At 44.3% G+C, this 20,707-nt stretch overlaps 1 protein-coding gene across 9 annotated transcripts in view; it reads right to left on the bottom strand.

Annotated features, from left to right (window-relative positions):
* KCNQ2 (potassium voltage-gated channel subfamily Q member 2) overlaps window positions 1-20,707 on the bottom strand; it is a 148,541-nt gene that overhangs the window by 21,606 nt on the left and 106,228 nt on the right. For 5 of the 9 annotated variants that reach the window (XM_079979094.1, XM_079979085.1, XM_079979090.1 and 2 more), the window contains 3 exons: window positions 10,670-10,723; window positions 3,194-3,417; window positions 442-553 (listed from right to left, as the gene is read on the bottom strand). In XM_079979094.1, the coding sequence (XP_079835220.1) occupies window positions 442-553; window positions 3,194-3,417; window positions 10,670-10,723 (390 nt within the window). The remainder of the gene's footprint in view (window positions 1-441; window positions 554-3,193; window positions 3,418-10,669; window positions 10,724-20,707) is intronic. The other 4 variants (XM_079979088.1, XM_079979089.1, XM_079979092.1 and 1 more) reach the window with 1 other exon arrangement.

Below are 20,707 nucleotides of genomic sequence, written 5' to 3'. Positions count from 1 at the left end.
TCTGTTTAACTGCTGAGTGTGGTCTCCCCGTTTTACTCCTTCCCATGCCAAACTGAAGTCTTCTCTCACTAGAAGGGGCTCATCGGGTGGGCCACTTCCTGGCAGGTGGGTTACGGGGAGGAAGTGTGGGGTGGGGTGGTTGGCACGGTGCAAGCACACCAGCGGAGCCTTCTGGCTTTTCTGCCAGTGCATCTGCACCGCGTTGACCTCCCTAAACGCCTCTCTCTCCCAGTAAGCAACAGAGACCCAACTGCCAGGAAGCGAGCATGGCAGGTCCAACTCACCTGGCCATCTGCTTCTTCCACCAGCCGTATTTTATGTGTGATGCAGAATCCTGCCTGTAGCAACTGAGCCCCTGGCATTGTTCAGCCCTGCTTGGACTTCCCATGGTCACGCTGCCCCCTTGTTTGCATGCACACATCCCTCCTCTCCCTCCCTTACCACACTGCCCTGATGCTGACTTTAAGGCCCGGTGTCAGATCCTCGGTCACAAATTCGCAGTTGCAGCTTTTGTTGTCGGCATCAGGCATGTCTTCTCCGGGGAGGCAGGCATCTAGATAGAGGAAGGATAAATGCATAAAAAGCTATTGCTGCAGAGAGTGACGGATTCCTGGCAAAATGTGCTGGGAATATAGCAAAGGCAAATGTGACTACAGCTTATGACAACCTTTTCCCTTTCTCTTTAAGCTAGGTTTAGATAGCAGCTTTGGATAACTGAAATGGATGCTCCCCCATCAGCGGCTCCAAAAATCTGCAGGCTGTGAAAAATATCTTCATGTATGCGACAACAGCTACAAGAGTTTTAATAGCACAAGGTTGGAAGAACAAAGAAATCCCAACTAAAGAATCATGGCAAGAGAAATTGATGGATTATGCAGAACTGGCAAAATTGACACATAAGCCACGGGACAAGGACAACTGTGATTTCAAATATGAATGGGAACCCTTTACAAAGTACTTGATGATGCAACAAAGTGAATTGGACTCCTTGGCAGCCTCGCTTCTTGCGGATACTCTGCTCTTGGTAATAGCGTGCCGACAGCTCCACTGGATGTGGGTTGCTGGACACTTGCGTATGAGGAAAGGATGTACACACAGAGAGAGGGGTTTTGTCATCTGGGCAGCGCAGGACCTCCACACACACTGCCCAGGCTTGCGCCACAGAGATGTCACCTGTCACTGCCTCTCAGCCTAACCTACCTCACAGCAGGCATGCCAACTCCTAGGTCTGGGAATGTTCAGGGATGCAGGAGAGGATATATTGTTTGATTATAGCCTTTCCAACTTGCGTTAACAAGTTCACAATTTAGCAGAGTAACATTTCCCTTTTTAAACTCACAGTGGATGCGTTTGCTCAGCCTCGCTAAAGCCTCTATAATAACTGTTCTGATATTTTCCCCTTATTCCCTCATAAAAGATAAGACACGACACAGTCTTTTATAAAAATGTAAAAAGAGTTTACTCACTCACATTCTGTTCACAGTCGGATCCCAGAAGGCAGACTTAGCTTAGAAAAGTAACATACACCTGGAAACGATCTCATAAGGAGACAGTCCCTTTATCCTCTCTTGGATGGAAGCCTGCCCCTGGCCCGCTCCGGCCGGGTTAGCATCTGCTTAGCATCTTTGGCTAAGCAGATGTTGTTTCTTCGATGCATGTAGTCAAAGAGAGAGAGATGGCTGCCCTGCTTTGTGCTTTTGTCATTACCTGCACAGGTGAGGCCATGCCCACCTCTAGTCACATGCAGAGGAAGTCTGTCCCAGCCCAGAAGGAAACAGGAAGTTTACCTGCTGGCTGTACAAACGTTCCTCCCCCTGTGTAAACATGTTCACTCTAGGAATGTTGTACTTGACTGCTCTTGTGTTTCACATCCCACACTAGGAGCAGGTCTTTGGGCGCCTCAAAATCTGCTGGCACAGGGCCAGGCCCCCTCAGTGTTGAGGGGGCAGAGGAGGCCGATCACCAAGCCAAGCACGGCATGGTTCAGGAGCTGGCTCCTCCTGAGCATGAGAGAAGTCATGCCGTGCTGGGCTCCACGCTCAGCCTCCTCCCAACACTGTGATGTTGCACACATTATGTCGCCTGCCGACACCATACATCGGGGGCCCCCAATCTTGGGTACAAGATGGCACCTCTGCCACACAGGGTTGTGGGGATTAAATGAAGCACTGGCAGAGAAGCACTGACACTGCCTTGAGCTCCTGCGTGGGGCAGGCAGGGTAGAAGTTCAGGAGGACTCTCGCAGGAGGACTGCCTGCTGAGAGCCTGAAGGGCCCTGCTCTTGCCTCTCTCCACCTGGCCTAGGGCAGGCACTGACAGGCCTCATGAGGACGGCGGCTGCTGCTCAGCAGAGAGGGCTCCTCTTTTCAATTGTTTATCATTTTTATCTGTGTTGTTTTAAATGAGACCATCTTGGCTGTGAGCCCTTGCTGGCCTTTTCCCATCTGGCCTGGGAGAGTGGAGTGTGGACTGACTCCAGCTACAAAAGCTGAGGCTGTTGAACAGATTCTTGGACTGGAGCATTGTTTACAGGGGGTTGAGAGAGCTTGTTGCTGTTGTTGTTATTGTTGTATCTTTAGTGTTAGATCTTATGATTTATGTGGAAATTGTTTCCATTTGGTTGTGTACTTTTTGATGTATTTTATTTATTGCTTAGGGACGCGGGTGGCGCTGTGGGTTAAACCACAGAGCCTAGGACTTGCCAATCAGAAGGTTGGTGGTTCAAATCCCCACAATGGGGTGAGCTCCCGTTGCTCGGTCCCTGCTCCTGCCAACCTAGCAGTTCGAAAGCATGTCAAAGTGCAAGTAGATAAATAGGCGTGAAGGTAAACAGTGTTTCCGTGCGCTGCTCTGGTTCACCAGAAGCAGCTTAGTCATGCTGGCCACGTGACCCGGAAGCTGTATGCCGGCTCCCTCAGCTAATAAAGTCAGATGAGCGCCGCAACCCCAGAGTCGGTCACGACTTGACCTAATGGTCAGGGGTCCCTTTACCTTTACCTTTATCTATTGCTTATGACACTTGTTATGTTTGTAATTATGTAGATCTTGTCATGTTGTAAGCCATTTTAAGCGGGGTTTCAACTATGGAAAGGCAGCATACAAACAAAACGATGATGATGATGATGATGAAGCATGGCTTATAAATGCAATGAATGAACTCATAATATATCACCACCACCCTGAGCTGCCTCACCTTCTGAATTTTGACGGGACGCAGCTCCCTTCATGCGGAAAGCCTGTCTGGCTCGGCTCCTGTCCCCGAAGCTCCAGCTCTTGGGCACTTTGCTGGGACTGTCTTCGATGCTCTGGTCCGCACTAGGGGACCTCCGTATCCCCTGGGCCTGAGGAGAACCTTTACCTTTTGTGGCCGCACCTCGAGGGCTGGAGAAGACACGATCTTTCAAGCTGACCTTTTGACTGCGCACAGAGACAAACCAAGACAAGAGACCCAAAAAAGAAAAAAGGGGAGGGGGGGAGACAAGCAAGGGGAAGTCACTCCAAAAACACCACGGCGGCTCCCCTTCAGCCATTCAAAATCGATTTGTCTTTCAAAGCAGCGGCGGCTGAAGCGGCGGCAGTGAGATGTGGCTTTTAAAACACTAGACCGGTTCGGAAAAAAGGAATTTCGGGGAAGGTTTCCATGGCGATGGATGGAGATGAAGTAGGGGGTCGTTAATCGAGGAGCGTCGATGAGAAATGGACAAGTAAACAGAAAGTGGTCTTGGGATGTTAGGGTCTGTCAGGGGCAAATGGAAAGACAAGGGGCACAAAGCGGTAGCTGTTGTACACAGGGGAATGGGGGTAAGGTTCAACTGTTCAAAATCTGGACCTTGATCCTTGTCTGAGGGGGGTAGTGAAGAAAGACTCTTCCGAGATATACCTGACAGAAACCACTTCTGCCAATATCAAAGTCTAGAGAGCCTGGATCGAACAACCAGGCTAACACGATGTGGATGCAAGACTCGAAACCTTCCTGATTTTCTCACTTGCTTTGTGAAGTGGGAGAAGAAGACCTTAGAAAATGGGTAACTGGCCTCATTACCCATCATGCAAAGTTCTGTGTCAAGGCCAAGAAGGAGGCAGCCATCTTCCATAGCATTTTACGCATGCATTCTGTCGGATGGCTTTGCCCTACCTAGTTCAAAGGTATTTAAGGGCATTTTGTGAGCTTGATCTTTTAGGACGGTTATTGTATTTTATAGATTTATATGCTGCCCTTCATCGTGAGATCTCAGGGCGGCTCACAGAATAAAATACAAGATAAAAACATGAAAACAAGTGGAGCAAAACAGGGAAACGATAACCGCCACCCTTCCCACAGACACATATAAAAGGCTGTAGAATATTAGTCAGCCAAAGGCCCGGTTGAAGAGGAACATTTTCGCCTGGCGCCTAGGATATCCAAATCTTCCTGTATGCCAACTTTTCTGCTTTTTCTTCCTGTTCCCCCACCTCCACCAACATCCGCTAGACTATTCTACGTTGATAACATCTGCTTTCCTGCATATAAAAAGTAGGCTACCTGCGCACAATCGCATCATCAAGGGTTTCTGGGTCAGATTTCCCACATTACATTACTGAACATTGAATCCCAGAGTTATGTGCATCTGAGAATTCAGCTGTGCTTTTATTTAACCTCCCACCACATTAACTGCTAAACAGTTCACCAGCATGAAAGCCTTTCCTGGAAAGACAGAATGAATTCACATAGGATGTTTCCTGGCGGTTACTAGCCATGATACTTAGAAGTACCGCATCTCTGCCCAGAGGCTTGAAGATGCTAGAGGTGAACAAGGGTGTACAAGGTGATGCTGTCAGACTCTCTTTGTCGGGGGCCAGGCTAGAGCCAAAATCCAGAAATTGAGGCTCTCCTGTTTCATCGCTGCTGCTTCATTGCTGACCGGACAAGAGACAAGGCTTTCACTATATATTGATCAGGCTCCTTCCTCGCTTTCACCTAGCAAGACCCCCTTCCATAAGGTTGCTGAAGAGGAAGAGGTGAGACCACAGGAGCTCTCCGTCAGCTCAGGTAACTGACCAGCAACTCCTCCTGTCTTTGAACTCTCCATTCCAGCTACAAGATTGCTACAAGAACCCTATATAGCAAAGACCTAATCCCAGAGTTTGCTTTGTTCCTCCACCCTCCTCCTCCCCTTTTCTTTTTGTGTTGCCTGAAGGCAGGGACGGTCTTTTTTATTGATATCTGCAAGCTGCTCTGTAAGCCTTTTTTTTTTCCCCCTTCAAGAGCGGGGAAACAAATAAATATGTTCACATTTTCGATAAACGCTTTTCAAAAAATAAATAAGATATTAAATAAATAAATAAAAATAAAACCCAGGTCTTTCCCGAAGCGACTCTCATAGAGGCTTTTATTTCTGCAGCTGCTTGCCTTTCCCTTCAGGAATTGTTTAGCAACCTCTCACTGTGCTTGGTTATGCTTTTAAAATAAAATCTTACATTAATTATGGGGAACTGCTAATGCACTGAAACGCAGTCCCTGAAAGCCCATTACTCATAATGAAAAGGAACTTTTTCCCCCCACACAAACCTCCTGGCGTAATGGAAAACAAACAAGTCTCAAAGGACAGAGACAGACCACCCCCCCCCCCCCTGCTGTGTTAAGGTTTTCCTTCAGCCAGGGACCTGTTTTCCAAATCAAGCAGCTGCAACATGCAGGGAAATTTCTACAGGGGAACAAGTGCGGTTCGGAACCGGAAAGGAGGTGGGGCAATGGCAGGCCTTTGCAGCTGATTCAGGACCATGGCTCCATCTATACAAAGTCACAGAATCCTAGAACTGGAAGGAACCACAAAGGTCATCTAGTCCAGTGTTTCCCAACCTTGTGCCTCCAGCTGTTTTTGAACTACAACTCCCATCATCCCTGATTAGCAAGACCAGTGGCAAGGGATGATGGGAATTGTAGTCCAAAAACAGCTGGAGGCACAAGGTTGGGAAACACTGATCTAGTCTAACCCCCTGAATTGCAGAAATCTTTTACCCAATGTGTGGCTCAAGCCCACCATGGGTGTAGCCTGGGAGGCAGGGAGCAGCTGCCCCCCCCCAAAAAAAATATATCAAGTCAATAAATAAAAATATCTAAAAGCAGAAATAATCAGAATATTTGAAATGCTCGCTGACGTCACTTGGATGATGTTGTGTCTCATTCTAGCGACGCAACTGGCAATCTGGCTGAGTGACAGGCAGTGACGGATTTATGTACAAGCTAAACAAGCTATAGCTTAGGGCCCCACCCTCTTGGGGGGCCCAAAAAAATTAAAGGAAAAAACCCTGGATGTACATTTCCAAAATATAAGACAAAAAATAAAGTAAAATAAAACCTACATACAGCAACAGTGTTTTGTGTTGTGTAGGCTTCTATGATGTAAGTAATGGGCCCCGCCTGCTAGCCTGCTCCCTAAAATATCACTGGTTTGCTCATTTCTGTATATGGGGTGCCTACATTCTGCATTTGCAAATGGCTTCAGATACCTATTAGGTCCATAAATTACCATATAGCATATAAAAAAGGTAAAGGTACCCCTGCCCGTACGGGCCAGTCTTGACAGACTCTGGGGTTGTGCACCCATCTCACTTAAGAGGCCAGGGGCCAGCGCTGTCCGGAGACACTTCCGGGTCACGTGGCCAGCGTGACATCGCTGCTCTGGCGAGCCAGAGCCGCACACGGAAACGCCGTTTACCTTCCCGCTGGTAAGCGGTCCCTATTTATCTACTTGCACCCGGAGGTGCTTTCGAACTGCTAGGTTGGCAGGCGCTGGGACCGAGCAGCGGGAGCGCACCCCGCCGCAGATATTCGAACCGCCGACCTTTCGATCGGCAAGTCCTAGGCGCTGAGGCTTTAACCCACAGCGCCACCTGCGTATATTCAACACAAAAAACAGCGAGAATTTGTTGTTGACAAAGGACAGCTGGACATATAAAGGGCCCCATTACCTTCAGTAGCTGAGGGCCTCATCAAACCTAAATCCGGCCCTGCATAACTCCATACCCTCCAACATTTCTCCAACGAAAATAGGGATGTCCTAAGGAAAAGTGGAACATTCTGGGATCAAATCAGAAACTGGGATGGCTTCTGTAAATCCGGGAGTGTCCCTGGAAAATAGGGTCACTTGGAGGGTCTGCAAAAAGGGTCTGCAGAAACTAACCTACCGTGCAAAGGTAACATTTACATTGGCCCATCCTCTTTTGCCCGTGGCCCCAACTTACTGTCATGCGGCCCTCAGAAGGTTTCATAGAAGAGTATGAAGCCCTAAGCTGAAAAAGATTCCCCATCCCTGACATAAGGAAAGGGAGAGGAAATCTATGCAGGATCTATGCTTTAGTGTGCTTTAGTGTGTTGCTGTGGGTTAATCCACAGAGCCTAGGACTTGCCAATCGGAAGGTCGGTGGTTCGAATCCCTGCAACGGGGTGAGCTCCTGTTGCTCGGTCCCTGCTCCTGCCCACCTAGCAGTTCAAAAGCATGTCGAAGTGCAAGTAGATAAATAGGGACCGCTCCGGCGGGAAGGTAAACAGCATTTCCGTGCGCTGCTCTGGTCCGCTAGAAGCAGCTTAGTCATGCTGGCCACATGGCCCAGAAGCTGTACAAAGGCTCCCTTGGCCAGTAAAGCGAGATGAGCACCGCAACCCCAGAGTCGGTCACGACTGGACCTAATGGTCAGGGGTCCCTTTACCTTTAGCCTAAACGGTGTATTTAAAAGATGAACCATTAAGTGCCAAAGCTTCTGGCACCTTCCGGTATCCTGCTCCAGCCAATATTAGGGCGAAACAACATTTTGCCAAACAAATTTCAGGATGTTGCCATATTGCATGTTTCCTTCTACACATCACTGGCTGGCTGTCATTTAAGAGTGTTTGTGTGTGTGTGTAGGAAAACGCACAATATGACAACACCTCAAGGATTAAGCGAAGCTGAGAGAAAAGATGCAACATGGATGGTATTGCTCCTGCTAGGTTTATATATACATATATAAATCATGCCTTCGAGATCTACTCAAAGTGCACAGCAAATGAATTTTGCTCTTGGCTCTGAAATGCTTTACATAATATAAAATGTTGGCTGCTTTCGGTTTCACTTTCTTGCAAAATCTCTCTCATAGGGCTGCATCTCTCTGCACAACATCTCAGGGAACATTTTAGTTCTCTCTCTACCATCACTCTACTAAGGATTTCTCTGAATTTTACTTGCATTTTGGAGCAGGAGAGAAACACACTATCTGACTTTTCTTTTTGCTCTTGCCAACTCCTAGTATTGTCAGTTCCCTTCAGGAGGACTAATTCCAAAGTACCAGCACATTACCGTAGCTTATCACAACTCTTAAAAACCACAATTTTATCCTGAATATTCAAAGATACTGTGGGAAATGGGGGGGCCACTAGGTGGCGCATCGGAAGATGGCTGACAATAACATCTCTCCGACCCACACGAGGTAATTTGGAGGCTATGATGGGGGTAATTAGCCTCCTTAACCCCCCCCCCCAGGATTAGGGGGGGCGGCCCTTGCCTGCTGTGCCCTATACCACCCCCGAATTTGTGGGGGTGGGGGCACTAGGCACAAAGCCCTCCTGTGGGATTTTCGGCACTCCTCGACGCCGTCCCCGATTCGCGCCGCTGGTTGCAATGATCTTCAAAAGAAATAATTTGGACATGATTAATTGCACATACATCAAGGAAAATGGGGAGTAAATACTGCTGACAGAAGAGATTTCTGATAACAAGACAACAATAAAATACGAGAAGAACGTGAAGATACGGTATGATAAATGACTGAGGGGGAGGGGGGGAAACCTGCCTCTACCTTTTTATGTGATTTAACAAGAATCCCCTCCCCTAATGAGTCAGAAATTAAGGACTTAAGCTGTGGATTTAAGGCTGTGTGGAGATAAACTTTCGATCCAAAGCTATGTTTCAAGATGAAGCTGGAAAGCTAAGAGTTTTAGAGTGTTGCACTTAGAAAAAAATACCATCGCCATTTTGTGAGGCATTGTGGGAGCTCTTGGGTCTGGGAGGAGAAAGAGAGAAATAGAGCTGTTTACATATCGTGAATCAACTCCTCGGTGGGACTTAAGAGCGACAAATGCCAAAATTTACGATGGAAAAAGTGATGTTATCTACAAAGGAGATATATGGAAACCATCTGGACTTAGTGGAGGAACGGGAAATCCACACAGGATTATTATACTTGCTATCGGTTTAAGGAGACTAACAGAAGAGATCGTAAAGGAAAAAGAGAAATTATACGAACAAGATATGATGTGGCAACACCAAGATAAGACTGGATAGAATTATGAACTTTGTTTGGACTGATTGGGACTGATTTGGACATTAACGCAGTAATAAGAAGATGATTTGAATTCCCCTTTGGATCTTGAAGTATGGGTTCCCCCAACAAAATTTAAAAATTTGGCTTTGTAATTCGGAATTTATATGATGTGATTTAATTTGATGTGATTGGCCAGTTAATAAAAATTATTTTTAAAAAAAACAAAGATACTGTGGGAAATGATTCTAATAATCATACTGCGTGCAAAGTAACCCTAAGCACCATACAACCCAAGTTGTGAACCCAAGCTTATCTTCCTAATGCAGGTTGCAATTCAATACCTATTTACTTGGGAGCAAGTCCAATGTATTGTGGTGGTAGCCTCTTGCCTCTTAATGGTGGGATACTTAACAGAGCTCTGGCATCTTAGAAACGAAAGACTGATGGGTTTAGGAGCTGGATTGGATTCCAAAAACGGACAAACAGATCACATTTTGCAATTGACAAACATCAATCACATTTCGCAAGCATCCTGTGGCATTCTAAATCAGCCTTGCACTGGCCAAGTCCACACTTAAGTGCAAAAAATAAAAGATGAGTCCACTGTCCAAAGCATGCAGAGGGAAGAATTAGTAGTTTAATAGCCCTAAGAGAAGACACTTGGCCGCAAAGTCTTTCAAGCTGATTTAACTGTCGCAGAGACAGACAGATAAGAGATGCTGCAGGAACTGGAATCTGGGATTCAGTCATCTGAGTTCCCACTCTCCATCAATGCCCAAATCTTGCTCAGTGGTACTTGCAGTTAGGCAGTTAGGGGTCTTGTAGCTACAATGTGTGGAAGATTAGTGGTCTGTGACTGCATAGTAGAAGTGCCAGAAAAGCCATGTTATGTTTTCAAGTGCCACTAATTCAGAGCTATGAAGGAGAAGCCCATTCACATGTATTCAGCCCAGTGGGTTTACAATACAATCAATATACGTACTTCCAAATTCGAATTCTTTAATAATAAACTGGGAGACCCCAAGTTGCGAGGGATGAGAGCGGGTTTGGTGTTGTCGTTTTTCAGGGTTTGTTTTATTTTCCAGGGTAGTGTTTCCCCCGAATACCCGGTCTCTTTTGTCACTATTAACCTTATTAGCTTGCTAAGAATGACTCTGACTAAGGCAAGGTTACAGCTTGCGGTTTCCGCACTTGGTCTCATTGGGGAAACACAGAAGCAGGCGATGTCGGCTGGTCGTCAGAGGACATTCTGGAGGGCCTCCCTTTGCACCTCTATTAAGCAGATGAGTGGTCAGAACAGAAGGCAGCAGGGGAAAGAAAGAGACAGAAAAGAGAGAGGGTGAGCCGTGCAGCTTTGGATTAGTTCAGTGCAAAGCGATTCCCTTGGTACCTAGAGTTTCCTGAGCAGCATCCACAAAGTGACTTTCTGGATGGATTGCTTTTACTGGAAATGAGGGGAGAGTAGAGAAATTAGACCAGAGGGCTCATGCCAAACAGGAAACTTTGATCAACTGCAGAAAGTGATGTGGAAGGGACACATTCATCGGGGATATTATGGAGCCAGGATGGGAGGGGGGGTGTTTCGTTTTCCGTCAAAAGCAAAGCGCAATAAAAGTGTGGTTTGGGGACAGCTTTGCAATAAAAAAAATAACTCTACAAACAGTCCCTTCTGCATCAGAAATGTCTTCCTCGGCCGCAGCATCTCTAACGGTACACGGAGCCCTTGAAAATGTTTCTCAAATCAATTAGAAAATTTTCATTGTGATTTCCCGCCTCCCAAATATTAATCCTGCCATTTTCCATGCTTGCTAAAAACTGGCACTTTCCACCTCCCAACGCATTGGAGGGAGAAGCAGAGATACTTTCCCTTTTCTTTAAATGTATATCGTCAAGATTTACTCTCAAGTTACTCTGAATTCTGCAGTTTCTCCCAGATATTAATTATCACCATTTCCCAATGCTGGCAAATATCTACTTATTTGGCTAGCAAAACTTAAGGGAGATAGCTTCCCGCTGAATTCAACTGAATTATGTATTCCATCTCTGCTCTTATTTTGCCATTTTTATTTGCCCCTTCTAAATATCAATTATTGGCGTTTTTCGCTTGCATTTGACATCTTTTCTCCAATGTTTTAAAGCAAGAGAAAAGGACTAGGCCTAAAAGGTGTGAATTTCTCCCACAGAAAAGAACAAGGCAGAGGTGCTGATTGCGCTATCAATCAAATGAGCAGGTGCATTTATGCATGAGCCACTATACATGACCCAGAGCTGCCACAGCTCTGCCACTATTGCCCCTTCTCTCTGTGGAAACGTGTGATTCTCTGTCTTTTACAACATCTGGTTTGGCCCAATGAGCCACCTTCCTTTCTATTCTTTTCCACCCCACATGAGCTGTTTTAGTAAGTCAAGAGGGCACACCCTGAGAGCCCGACTCAGTACCATTAGCAATTTCTCAGCCACATTTAAAATGCAGAAGGGGGTAGCCTCTTTGGCTTGCGCTGGGGAGGGGGCAGGGAGGAAGGGTGACTTGAACTTGGCAGCGCAACGCTTCCGTTCCAGTAGCAGAAGGGATGTTGAGCATCGCTCCTTCTGCTCGGCAACCTCCGCTGCAAGTTCAAACGGAATCCGCCCTTTCTTTCTCGAAAAAACCCGGCTCCATTCTCCTGGCAAAGTACCAGAGGTGTCTCTTCTTGAAAGAACAAGACCACTCGTCAAATACAGTAGGGTGGGGGTTTCCTGGCACAGGGCCAGACTAACAGACACAGATTCTGCGAGTCTCCTGCAGGCACCCCCAATAAGACGAGGGGTTTAAAAACAAACGGAAGGGCAGCCTCTGTCAGTTGACGTTTTCATCAACAGCCCAACCACAAGTCCATCTGCAGCTCCTTCTGCCCCCAATCTCTGGAGGGAATAGTTAAAACCTTAATCTACAGCATCCCTTGCCAGGAACCAGAATTCTCTGATAAACACAACCCCATGTATCCCTATTAATTTTTCTATGCTGATGAGACTACCATTTGAAATGATTCCAGAACTTTTTCAGCAAACCCAAACTACCTCAGATTACCACCAATTACCACAGTTGCCCTGTGGTGTTTCATCTCCCACACAACAAAGACAATTTTTAATTATTATTAATTTAAATTGCATTTGATTTACTAAGCTGGGGTTAGCTAACATGGCGTCCTCCTAGAAGCTGTTGGACTACAACTCCCATCTGACTACCAACCATGCCGGCTGGGGATGATGGGAGTTGTAGTCCACTAACATCTGGACAGCACCATGTTGGCAACCCCTGCACTAAAAGCAATCTGCCCCTATTGAAATGGATGGGGAAAGGGAAACTAACATACACTGAAGAATAGCTAGCCCAAGACATTTTGGCACCTGAGGCAAACTGCAAAATGGCAGCCACCAAGGAAGAAAGGGTGAGTGAAGATCTACATCAAAAAGATGGGAGGAAAACAAGATCTATATGGGGATCTACTGCATCTGTTGATCCTGCTGCCTAAAGCAGCTGCTCATCTCGCCTCACGGGAGGGCTGGCCCTGCACTGAAAGATAAGTGGCGTCCATTCTGTCCCCAGCAATTGCTCAAAACAGGGCAAGGGAAATCTTAGCATTCTGCCTATATCACGAATTCAATTTATATGTGATCATATCACTTCAGGAGCACAGAAGTAGAACTTTCTATTTGGAGTGGGTGAGTGGTAAGACTCTGTACATTCTCTACCTGTCTTGAGTTAATTAAGTCCATTGACTTCAGTGGGTCTACTCCAAGTAAACTACTATGCACTGTTTTTGGAATGTGGTACTAATGTTATTAGGGACACAGGTGGCGCTGTGGGTTAAAGCACAGAGCCTAGGACTTGCCGATCAAAAGGTTGGCGGTTTGAATCCCCGTGACGGGGTGAGCTCCCGTTGCTTGGTTCCTGCTCCTGCCAACCTAGCAGTTCGAAAGCACATCAAAGTGCAAGTAGATAAATAGGTACCACTCCGGCAGGAAGGTAAACAGCATTTCCGTGCGCTGCTCTGGTTCGCCAGAAGCGGCTTAGTCATACTGGCCACATGACCCGGAAGCTGTACGCTGGCTCCCTCGGCCAATAAAGCGAGATGAGCGACGCAACCCCAGAGTCAGTCACGACTGGACCTAGTGATCAGGGGTCCCTTTACCTTTACCTTTACTAATGTTATTAAGGTCAAAGGCCAATGAAGAAATGCTAACCTGAACTCAATCCATTTTCGAACATACAGTGCGATCACAGCTTGTACGCATTTAACATGTGCGATTTCAACTTTATGCATTTGAAGGTCAGCTGGTTGAAATCACACAAATAAAAGGCACTGAAGGTGGAGAGCTTAAAAGCTCTTTTTAAAAAAAAAAAAAAAACAGGGTTTTTCCAGCATGGAAAGAGCTTTTAAGCTGTCAGATTTGCTTACTGTGCTCTGGGAGGGTCTCGCAAGATCTCAGATGGCACCATGATGGTGGTGAGACCAGAAGAAACAGTGAAGCCCGTGTGTTTCTTCAGGAAATGATAGGGGGGAAAAGAGGAGAGCAGCAGTAGATGGTGCTGCTTGGGACCATGAGGAGCAGTGCAAGTCTGCGGGGGGCGGGGAGCCAGGAGCATGACACCAGCAGCCAAGCAACTTGGGGACCACACAGAAATAGTTTGGGGGCTGCATAAAGCCCACAGTCTGCGGGTTGGGGGACCCCTGCTGTAAAGGAAAACCACCTGGGTGGACATTTTCAAGCACTTCTAGAGTGACAAGATCCCTGTGCATGAAGTAATCAAATGGCAAGGTTAATAATAATAATAATAATAATAATAATAATAATATTTTTTTTTTTTTCTTTTTTTTTTATAATGATTTTTATTAATTTTCCACACATAAAATGAAGAACAATGTAACACAGTATTACTTCATAATCATCGGTTCATACTTTGACTTCCCCATACCTCCCAATCCCTGCATCCTTGTTTAAAATTCTTTAGCAACCCTTAAGTCCATTGTCTTAGTTCTTTTTCAAAAATATTTCTTAAGTTTTTTTGTTTACTGCTGCAATTCTTTACTTCTTACCCCCTGACATCTTAACATTCCTCAATTTTACAATTATTTTTGAGATATATCTTGAAGTTCTTCCAGTCCTCTTCCACTGTCTCTTTCCCCTGGTCCCGGATTCTGCCCGTCATCTCAGCCAGTCCCATAAAGTCAATCACCTTTGTTTGCCATTCTTCCAGAGTAGGTAGTTCTTGCGTCTTCCAATACTTTGCCAGTAGAATTCTTGCTGCTGTAGTGGCATACATAAAGAATGTCCTATCCTTCCTTAACACCATTTGGCCCACCATACCCAAGAGGAAAGCCTCTGGTTTCTTAGGAAAAGTCCACTTAAGAACCTTCTTAATTTCATTATAGATCATTTCCCAGAAAGCTTTAACCTTTGGGCAGGTCCACCAAAGGTGGTAGAAAGTGCCTTCAGTCTCATTACATTTCCAACACTTATTATTAGGCAAATGATAAATTTTTGCAAGCTTGACTGGGGTCATGTACCACCGGTAGATCATTTTCATAATATTTTCTTTTAAAGCATTACATGCAGTAAATTTAATACCGGTGGTCCATAACTGTTCCCAGTCAGCAAACATAATATCATGACCTATGTCTTGTGCCCATTTAATCATAGCTGATTTCACCGTTTCATCCTGTGTATTCCATTTTAACAGCAAGTTATACATTCTTGATAAATTCTTAGTATTGGGTTCCAACAATTCTGTTTCTAATTTTGACTTCTCTTTCTGAAATCCTATTTTCCTGTCCTGTTTAAACGTCTCATTTATCTGATAGTAATGCAACCAATCTCGAACCTTAGGTTTTAGTTTCTCATAACTCTGAAGTTTCACCCTTTCCCCATCGTATTCTATAATCTCATGATATTTTGGCCATTTAGAATCCATATTAAGCTTTTTTACTTCCCTAGCTTCCATCGGTGACACCCACCTAGGGGTTTTGCTTTCCAACAAATCTTTGTATCTAATCCAAACGTTATACAATGCTTTCCTTACAATATGGTTTTTAAAACTTTTGTACACCTTTACCTTGTCGTACCATAAATATGCATGCCAACCAAAACTATTGTCATACCCTTCCAGATCCAAAATGTCAGTATTCTCAAGAAGTAGCCAGTGTTTCAACCAGCAGAAAGCTGCTGATTCATAGTAGAGTCTTAGGTCCGGCAGGGCAAACCCCCCTCTATCCTTTGCATCAGTTAAAATCTTAAATTTAATTCTGGGCTTTTTGCCCTGCCAGACAAATTTTGATATATCTTTCTGCCACTTCTTGAAACAATCCATCTTATCCACAATTTGCAGCGTCTGGAATAAAAACAGCATTCTAGGCAATACATTCATCTTAATGGTAGCAATTCGGCCTAACAAGGAAAGTTTCAGCCTTGACCATATTTCCAAATCCTTTTTAACTTCTGACCAACATTTTTCATAATTATCCTTAAATAAATTCACATTCTTGGATGTTAAGTTTACCCCCAGGTATTTTACCCTTTTTGTAATTTCCAAACCTGTTTCATTCTGAAAACTCTCTCTTTCTTCCATTGTTAAATTTTTTTCCAACACTTTCGTTTTTTGTCTGTTCAATTTAAAACCTGCTACTCGACCAAATATTTCAATTAATTCTAATACTCTTTTAGTACTAGTGTCTGGCTGTTGCAAAGTCAATACTAGGTCATCTGCAAATGCTCTTAATTTATAATGTCTAACTCCGACCTGAACTCCTTTAACCAACTGGTCCTTTCTAATCATGTTTAACAAAACCTCCAGGACCGATATAAAAAGCAAAGGGGATATTGGGCAGCCCTGTCGTGTACCTTTTTCTATAGGTATTTCTTCTGTTACCACGTTATTTACAATTAATTTGGCCTTTTGTTGAGAGTATATTGCACCTATACCGTTTTCAAAACCTTGTCCTACCCCCATCCCTTGGAGATTCTTTTTCATAAAAGTCCAACAAATGTTGTCAAAGGCTTTCTCCGCGTCCACAAAAATCAAAACTGCTTTCCTATTAATGTCAACGTCCAGCAGCTCCAAAATGTCTATAATGTTCCTCACATTGTCTGACATATGTCTACCTGGGAGAAAGCCTGTTTGGTCCTTATGAATCTCATCTGCCAACACTCTTTTCAATCTTTTTGCCAAAATGTCTGCAAAAATTTTGTAATCCACATTAAGTAAAGATATAGGGCGGTAGTTTTTAACTTGGTTCTTCTCAGTCTCTGTTTTCGGTATAAGTGAGATGAAAGCCTCTTTCCACGATTCAGGTGCCTTTTTCCCCTTTAAAATTTCATTACAAACTTCCTTCAATGGTTGTATCAGCCATTCTTTCAGCAATTTGTAGTATTTGGCCGTCAGGCCATCTGGTCCTGGTGATTTTCCCAATTTCATATTTTGAATGGCACCCTCTATTTCTTGTTCTGTTATTTCCTCATTTAAGATCCTTTTACTTTGTTCTGAGATTTTTGGTAAGCCGTATTTTCTAATGAATTCTTCTATTTCTTGCTCGTTAGTTGGCCCTTGTGCATACAATTTCTTAAAAAAGCTTTGAAAACAATTGTTGATCTCATTGGGTTTATGGATAATCTTTCCATCCATTTCTAAACTTGTTACCGTGTTCATTTTCTGCCTTTTTTTCAATTGCCATGACAGAAGTTTCCCACATTTATCCGCTGACTCAAAAGTTTTTTGTCTCATTTGCTTTATCTTCCATTCTATTTGTTGGTTCATAAGTTCCATGTATTGCATCTGATGAAACTTTATTTCTCTCAAAATCTCATGAGACTTTGGTTTAGACCTCAACTTCTTCTCTCCTTCTTTTATTTTTTCTAAAATTTTTTCCTTCTTTTCATTTTGTTGCTTCCTCTTAATGGAATTTTGTTGAATTAGAAAACCTCGCATCACGGCTTTGCTTGCGTCCCAAATTATTCTTTTTTCCACATCTGTTTTCCTGTTGATCTCAAAATAATCTTTTATTGTTTTAAGGGCCTTCTTGTGGATCTCTTCATCCTTGAATAGGGTGTCATTCATTCTCCATCTAAAGGAACCAGTTGTTGTTAGTTTCATCTCCATCTTGACCGCATTGTGGTCGGAGCACGTTTTTGGGCAGATTTCTACTTTTTTTGTTCTTGACGCCAGACTACTAGAAATCCAAATTTGGTCTATTCTTGTCCATGTCATTTTTGCTTCAGAGAAGAAGGTTCCCTCTCTCTCTAGAGGATTCTTTATTCTCCAAATATCAATCAAGTCCATAGTTTCAGTCATTTCGAAAAAGATCTTTGGTAGTCTCCCTTCTTTTGAAATCACTTGTCTCTGTGCTTTATCCATGTTTGTTGAAACAACTCCGTTCATATCTCCCATCATTAGGATTTTATAGTCTAAAAAGTCAACTAATGTCTCATGCAACTTCCTAAAGAATTCGGCCTTCCCTTCATTTGGGGCATAAACTCCCACAATTAATATCTTTTCTCCTTGAATTTGTATTTCAATTGCCAGGTATCTTCCTTGTTCATCTTTAAATATTAATTTTGGAGCCAACTTTTCCTTTGCATAGATCACCACACCTCTTTTCTTTACTTTGTCTGATGAGATGAATTCTTGACCAAGTCTCTTATTTATTAATAATTTCCTGTGTATCCTGGCGATATGAGTTTCTTGCAAACATATTATGTCTAATTGTTCTTTCTTCAGAATGTGAAAAACCTGTCTTCTTTTCCGAGGAAGGTTCAAACCATTACAGTTCCAACTAAGGAGTTGCAGAGACATTTTGTGTTTAGGTAGCTGTTCCTCCAACTGCTCCAAGCTTCTGCTCTTCCTCCGATGGTGGTAGTGAAAGTCCAAATGACAAATTTGCTATATCAGGTGGTTCCCTCTCCTCCACGGTTCCTTTCTGCAAATCCTCCAGATACTTCTCTAGAAATAGTTCTTTGTCCTGAATTGTTTTTATTTTAATCTTCCTTCCATTGAAGTTAAAGGACAATCCTTGTGGAAATTCCCATCTGAATGGTATGGTGTTTTTCTTCAGCAGGTCTACTAGACTCTTGTAGTATGTTCTCACCTCTAAAATGTATTTAGGAATGTCCTTAAAAATCTGTATCTGACAATTTTGGATCACCAATGCCTTTTGGTAATGCAAATTCAATATTCTATCTCTTTCTTCTTTTGATCTCAATGTAATTAAGCAATCCCTTGGTTTTTTGTCCTGCCTTCTACCCAGTCGAAAGGCTGAAATTATCTCAAGTTCCTCATCTTCCTCCCATTCTTCCCGCCAAAAAGTTATGATATTCTCTGTGAGAAATTTCACAAGGTTGTCCCCTTCCACTTCAGGCACCAATCTAAATTTTAAATTCTTCTCTTTACGTTGAAGTTCCAGTAAGGAGAGGGCTGCATCATGCTCATTCACTTTTTTAACAATAGGCCCAAATTTTTCCTTTGTCTCTTCAGCTGTTATTTTTGCACTTTCTGCAATCTTTCGTGTTTCTGAATTTTCCTGAATTAATCTATTTATAGAGTCTGTGTTCGATGCGACACTAGCCGTATTCACGTCCAACCTTGTTGTCAACTCTGTTAATTTTTTAGAGTTCTCTGTCGAAAGTTTTGTCAAAGCTTCCAGGGATTGATTTATTTTAAGTAGAGCCTGAGTCATAGGATCCATAGAAGCTGGTGTTTTTTCCTGCACAGCTGCAGTTCCTGATATAGAGGCCCTTTTCTTGTGAGCTAGTTTTGCTTTCTGCCTTGTTACTATCTCATCTGTAGGGGCACTCATATCCTCAAGGTCGTTCTCACAGAGTTGATTCCCAAGTGGAAAATCCCACTGTTACTTTTTCAAGTGCAACAGTTTCAAATAGAGCCCTCTAGAGGGAGTATTCAATTGTATCCAAATGGCAAAGATGGAAAAACAACAAAGAAGCAAGGGAATACAACAGTAGCCAAAAGTTTCCAATATCCAAATTGTAAAGTCTCTGTTTTTCTATGTGGCCAAAATGCAACAAAGTACATCTAAGGTCCGATAACTTTTTTGCAAACAAGTCCCCACTTCTCAGAGTTGGACAGACCACGTCCCAGGTGTCTTGTTTGGGCAGCCCGACCCCAGGGGATTTGGCAATGGAAGTTCTTAATTTTTCATTAATTTTCCAGCAGATTAACAACGTTCCAATCCCTTCCCCCCTTCTCCTGCCAGTCTGGGGGGAGGTTTTAAGTCCGATGTCAGTTTGACAGCTTAAAAAAATTAGTAAGGTTCCCTTTAAGTGCAGCTTGATTTTCGTTGCTTTGTTCCTTCTGCAGTTCCGGGGAGGCAGACTTCCTTAATTTTTGCCTTTCCCGTTTTCAGCCAATTTTATTTTTTTTTAAAAGTCCCGTTACTTTTCCAATCTTACTCACGGGTGTTGTGGTCAAATTCCAGTTGCAGGAAGGAATCGGCGCTCTCCGCTCATGGCGACGCGGCTTCACTCCGCTAGCTGGGTAACGACTCTCAGCACCGCGCTTACCCCGATGCCGCTCAGAAGCCTTTAAAAAGGCTCCCTCACAGTACCGGGGGGCGCAAAAGGTGCCCACCGAATCTCCTTTGTTCACAGGCTCCGCGCCTGTGATTTTAGGGGTCCCCCGCTTGCCGTAGCGGGTAAGACCCGAACTAACGGAGCAGTCCTGCCTCGGAGCTCGAGGCTCGGACCGCCATTAAGCGCTGGCGCCGACCGGAAGTCAATAATAATAATAATAATAATAATAATTGTAATAAAGTAATAATACCCCGCCCATCTGGCTGAGTTTCCCCAGCCACTCTGGGCGGCTCCCAATCGAGTGTTAAAAACAATACAGCATTAAATATTAAAAATTTCCCTAAACAGAGCTGCCTTCAGATGTCTTTTAAAAATAAGATAGCTGCTTATTTCCTTCACATCTGATGGTAGGGCGTTCCACTGGGCAGGCGCCACTACTGAGAAGGCCCTCTGCCTGGTTCCCGGTAACTTGGCTTCTCGCAGCGAGGGAACCGCCAGAAGGCCCTCGGCACCGGATCTCAGTGTCCGGGCAGAACAATGGGGGTGGAGACGCTCCTTCAGGTATACAGGACCGAGGCCATTTAAGGCTTTAAAGGTCAGAACCAACACTTGAATTGTGCTCGGAATTAAGAAGCAAAGCCCTTTGTCACCTGTTATCATACCCATTGGGATATGAAGAAAGCCAAGGACACGCCTGTTGTTTGCTTTCTGGCTTTTAGCACTACATCAAGGGGTCGTTTAACCAGCCCATGGACCCCTGCCACCCGCTCGGTCGGCTCCCATGCGCCGTGCTAAACCAGCATGGAGCAGAGCGGGGACCGCCTCCGCAATGCTGGCTGGCTTCCCATTGGCTGCAGGAAACTCCTGCAGC

This window comes from Podarcis cretensis, assembly GCF_951804945.1.
Source record: "Podarcis cretensis genome assembly, chromosome: 6".
NCBI lineage: Eukaryota > Metazoa > Chordata > Lepidosauria > Squamata > Lacertidae > Podarcis > Podarcis cretensis.
The sequence above is the reverse complement of the archived record's forward strand: the minus strand, read 5'-3'. Positions and strand labels throughout refer to the sequence as shown.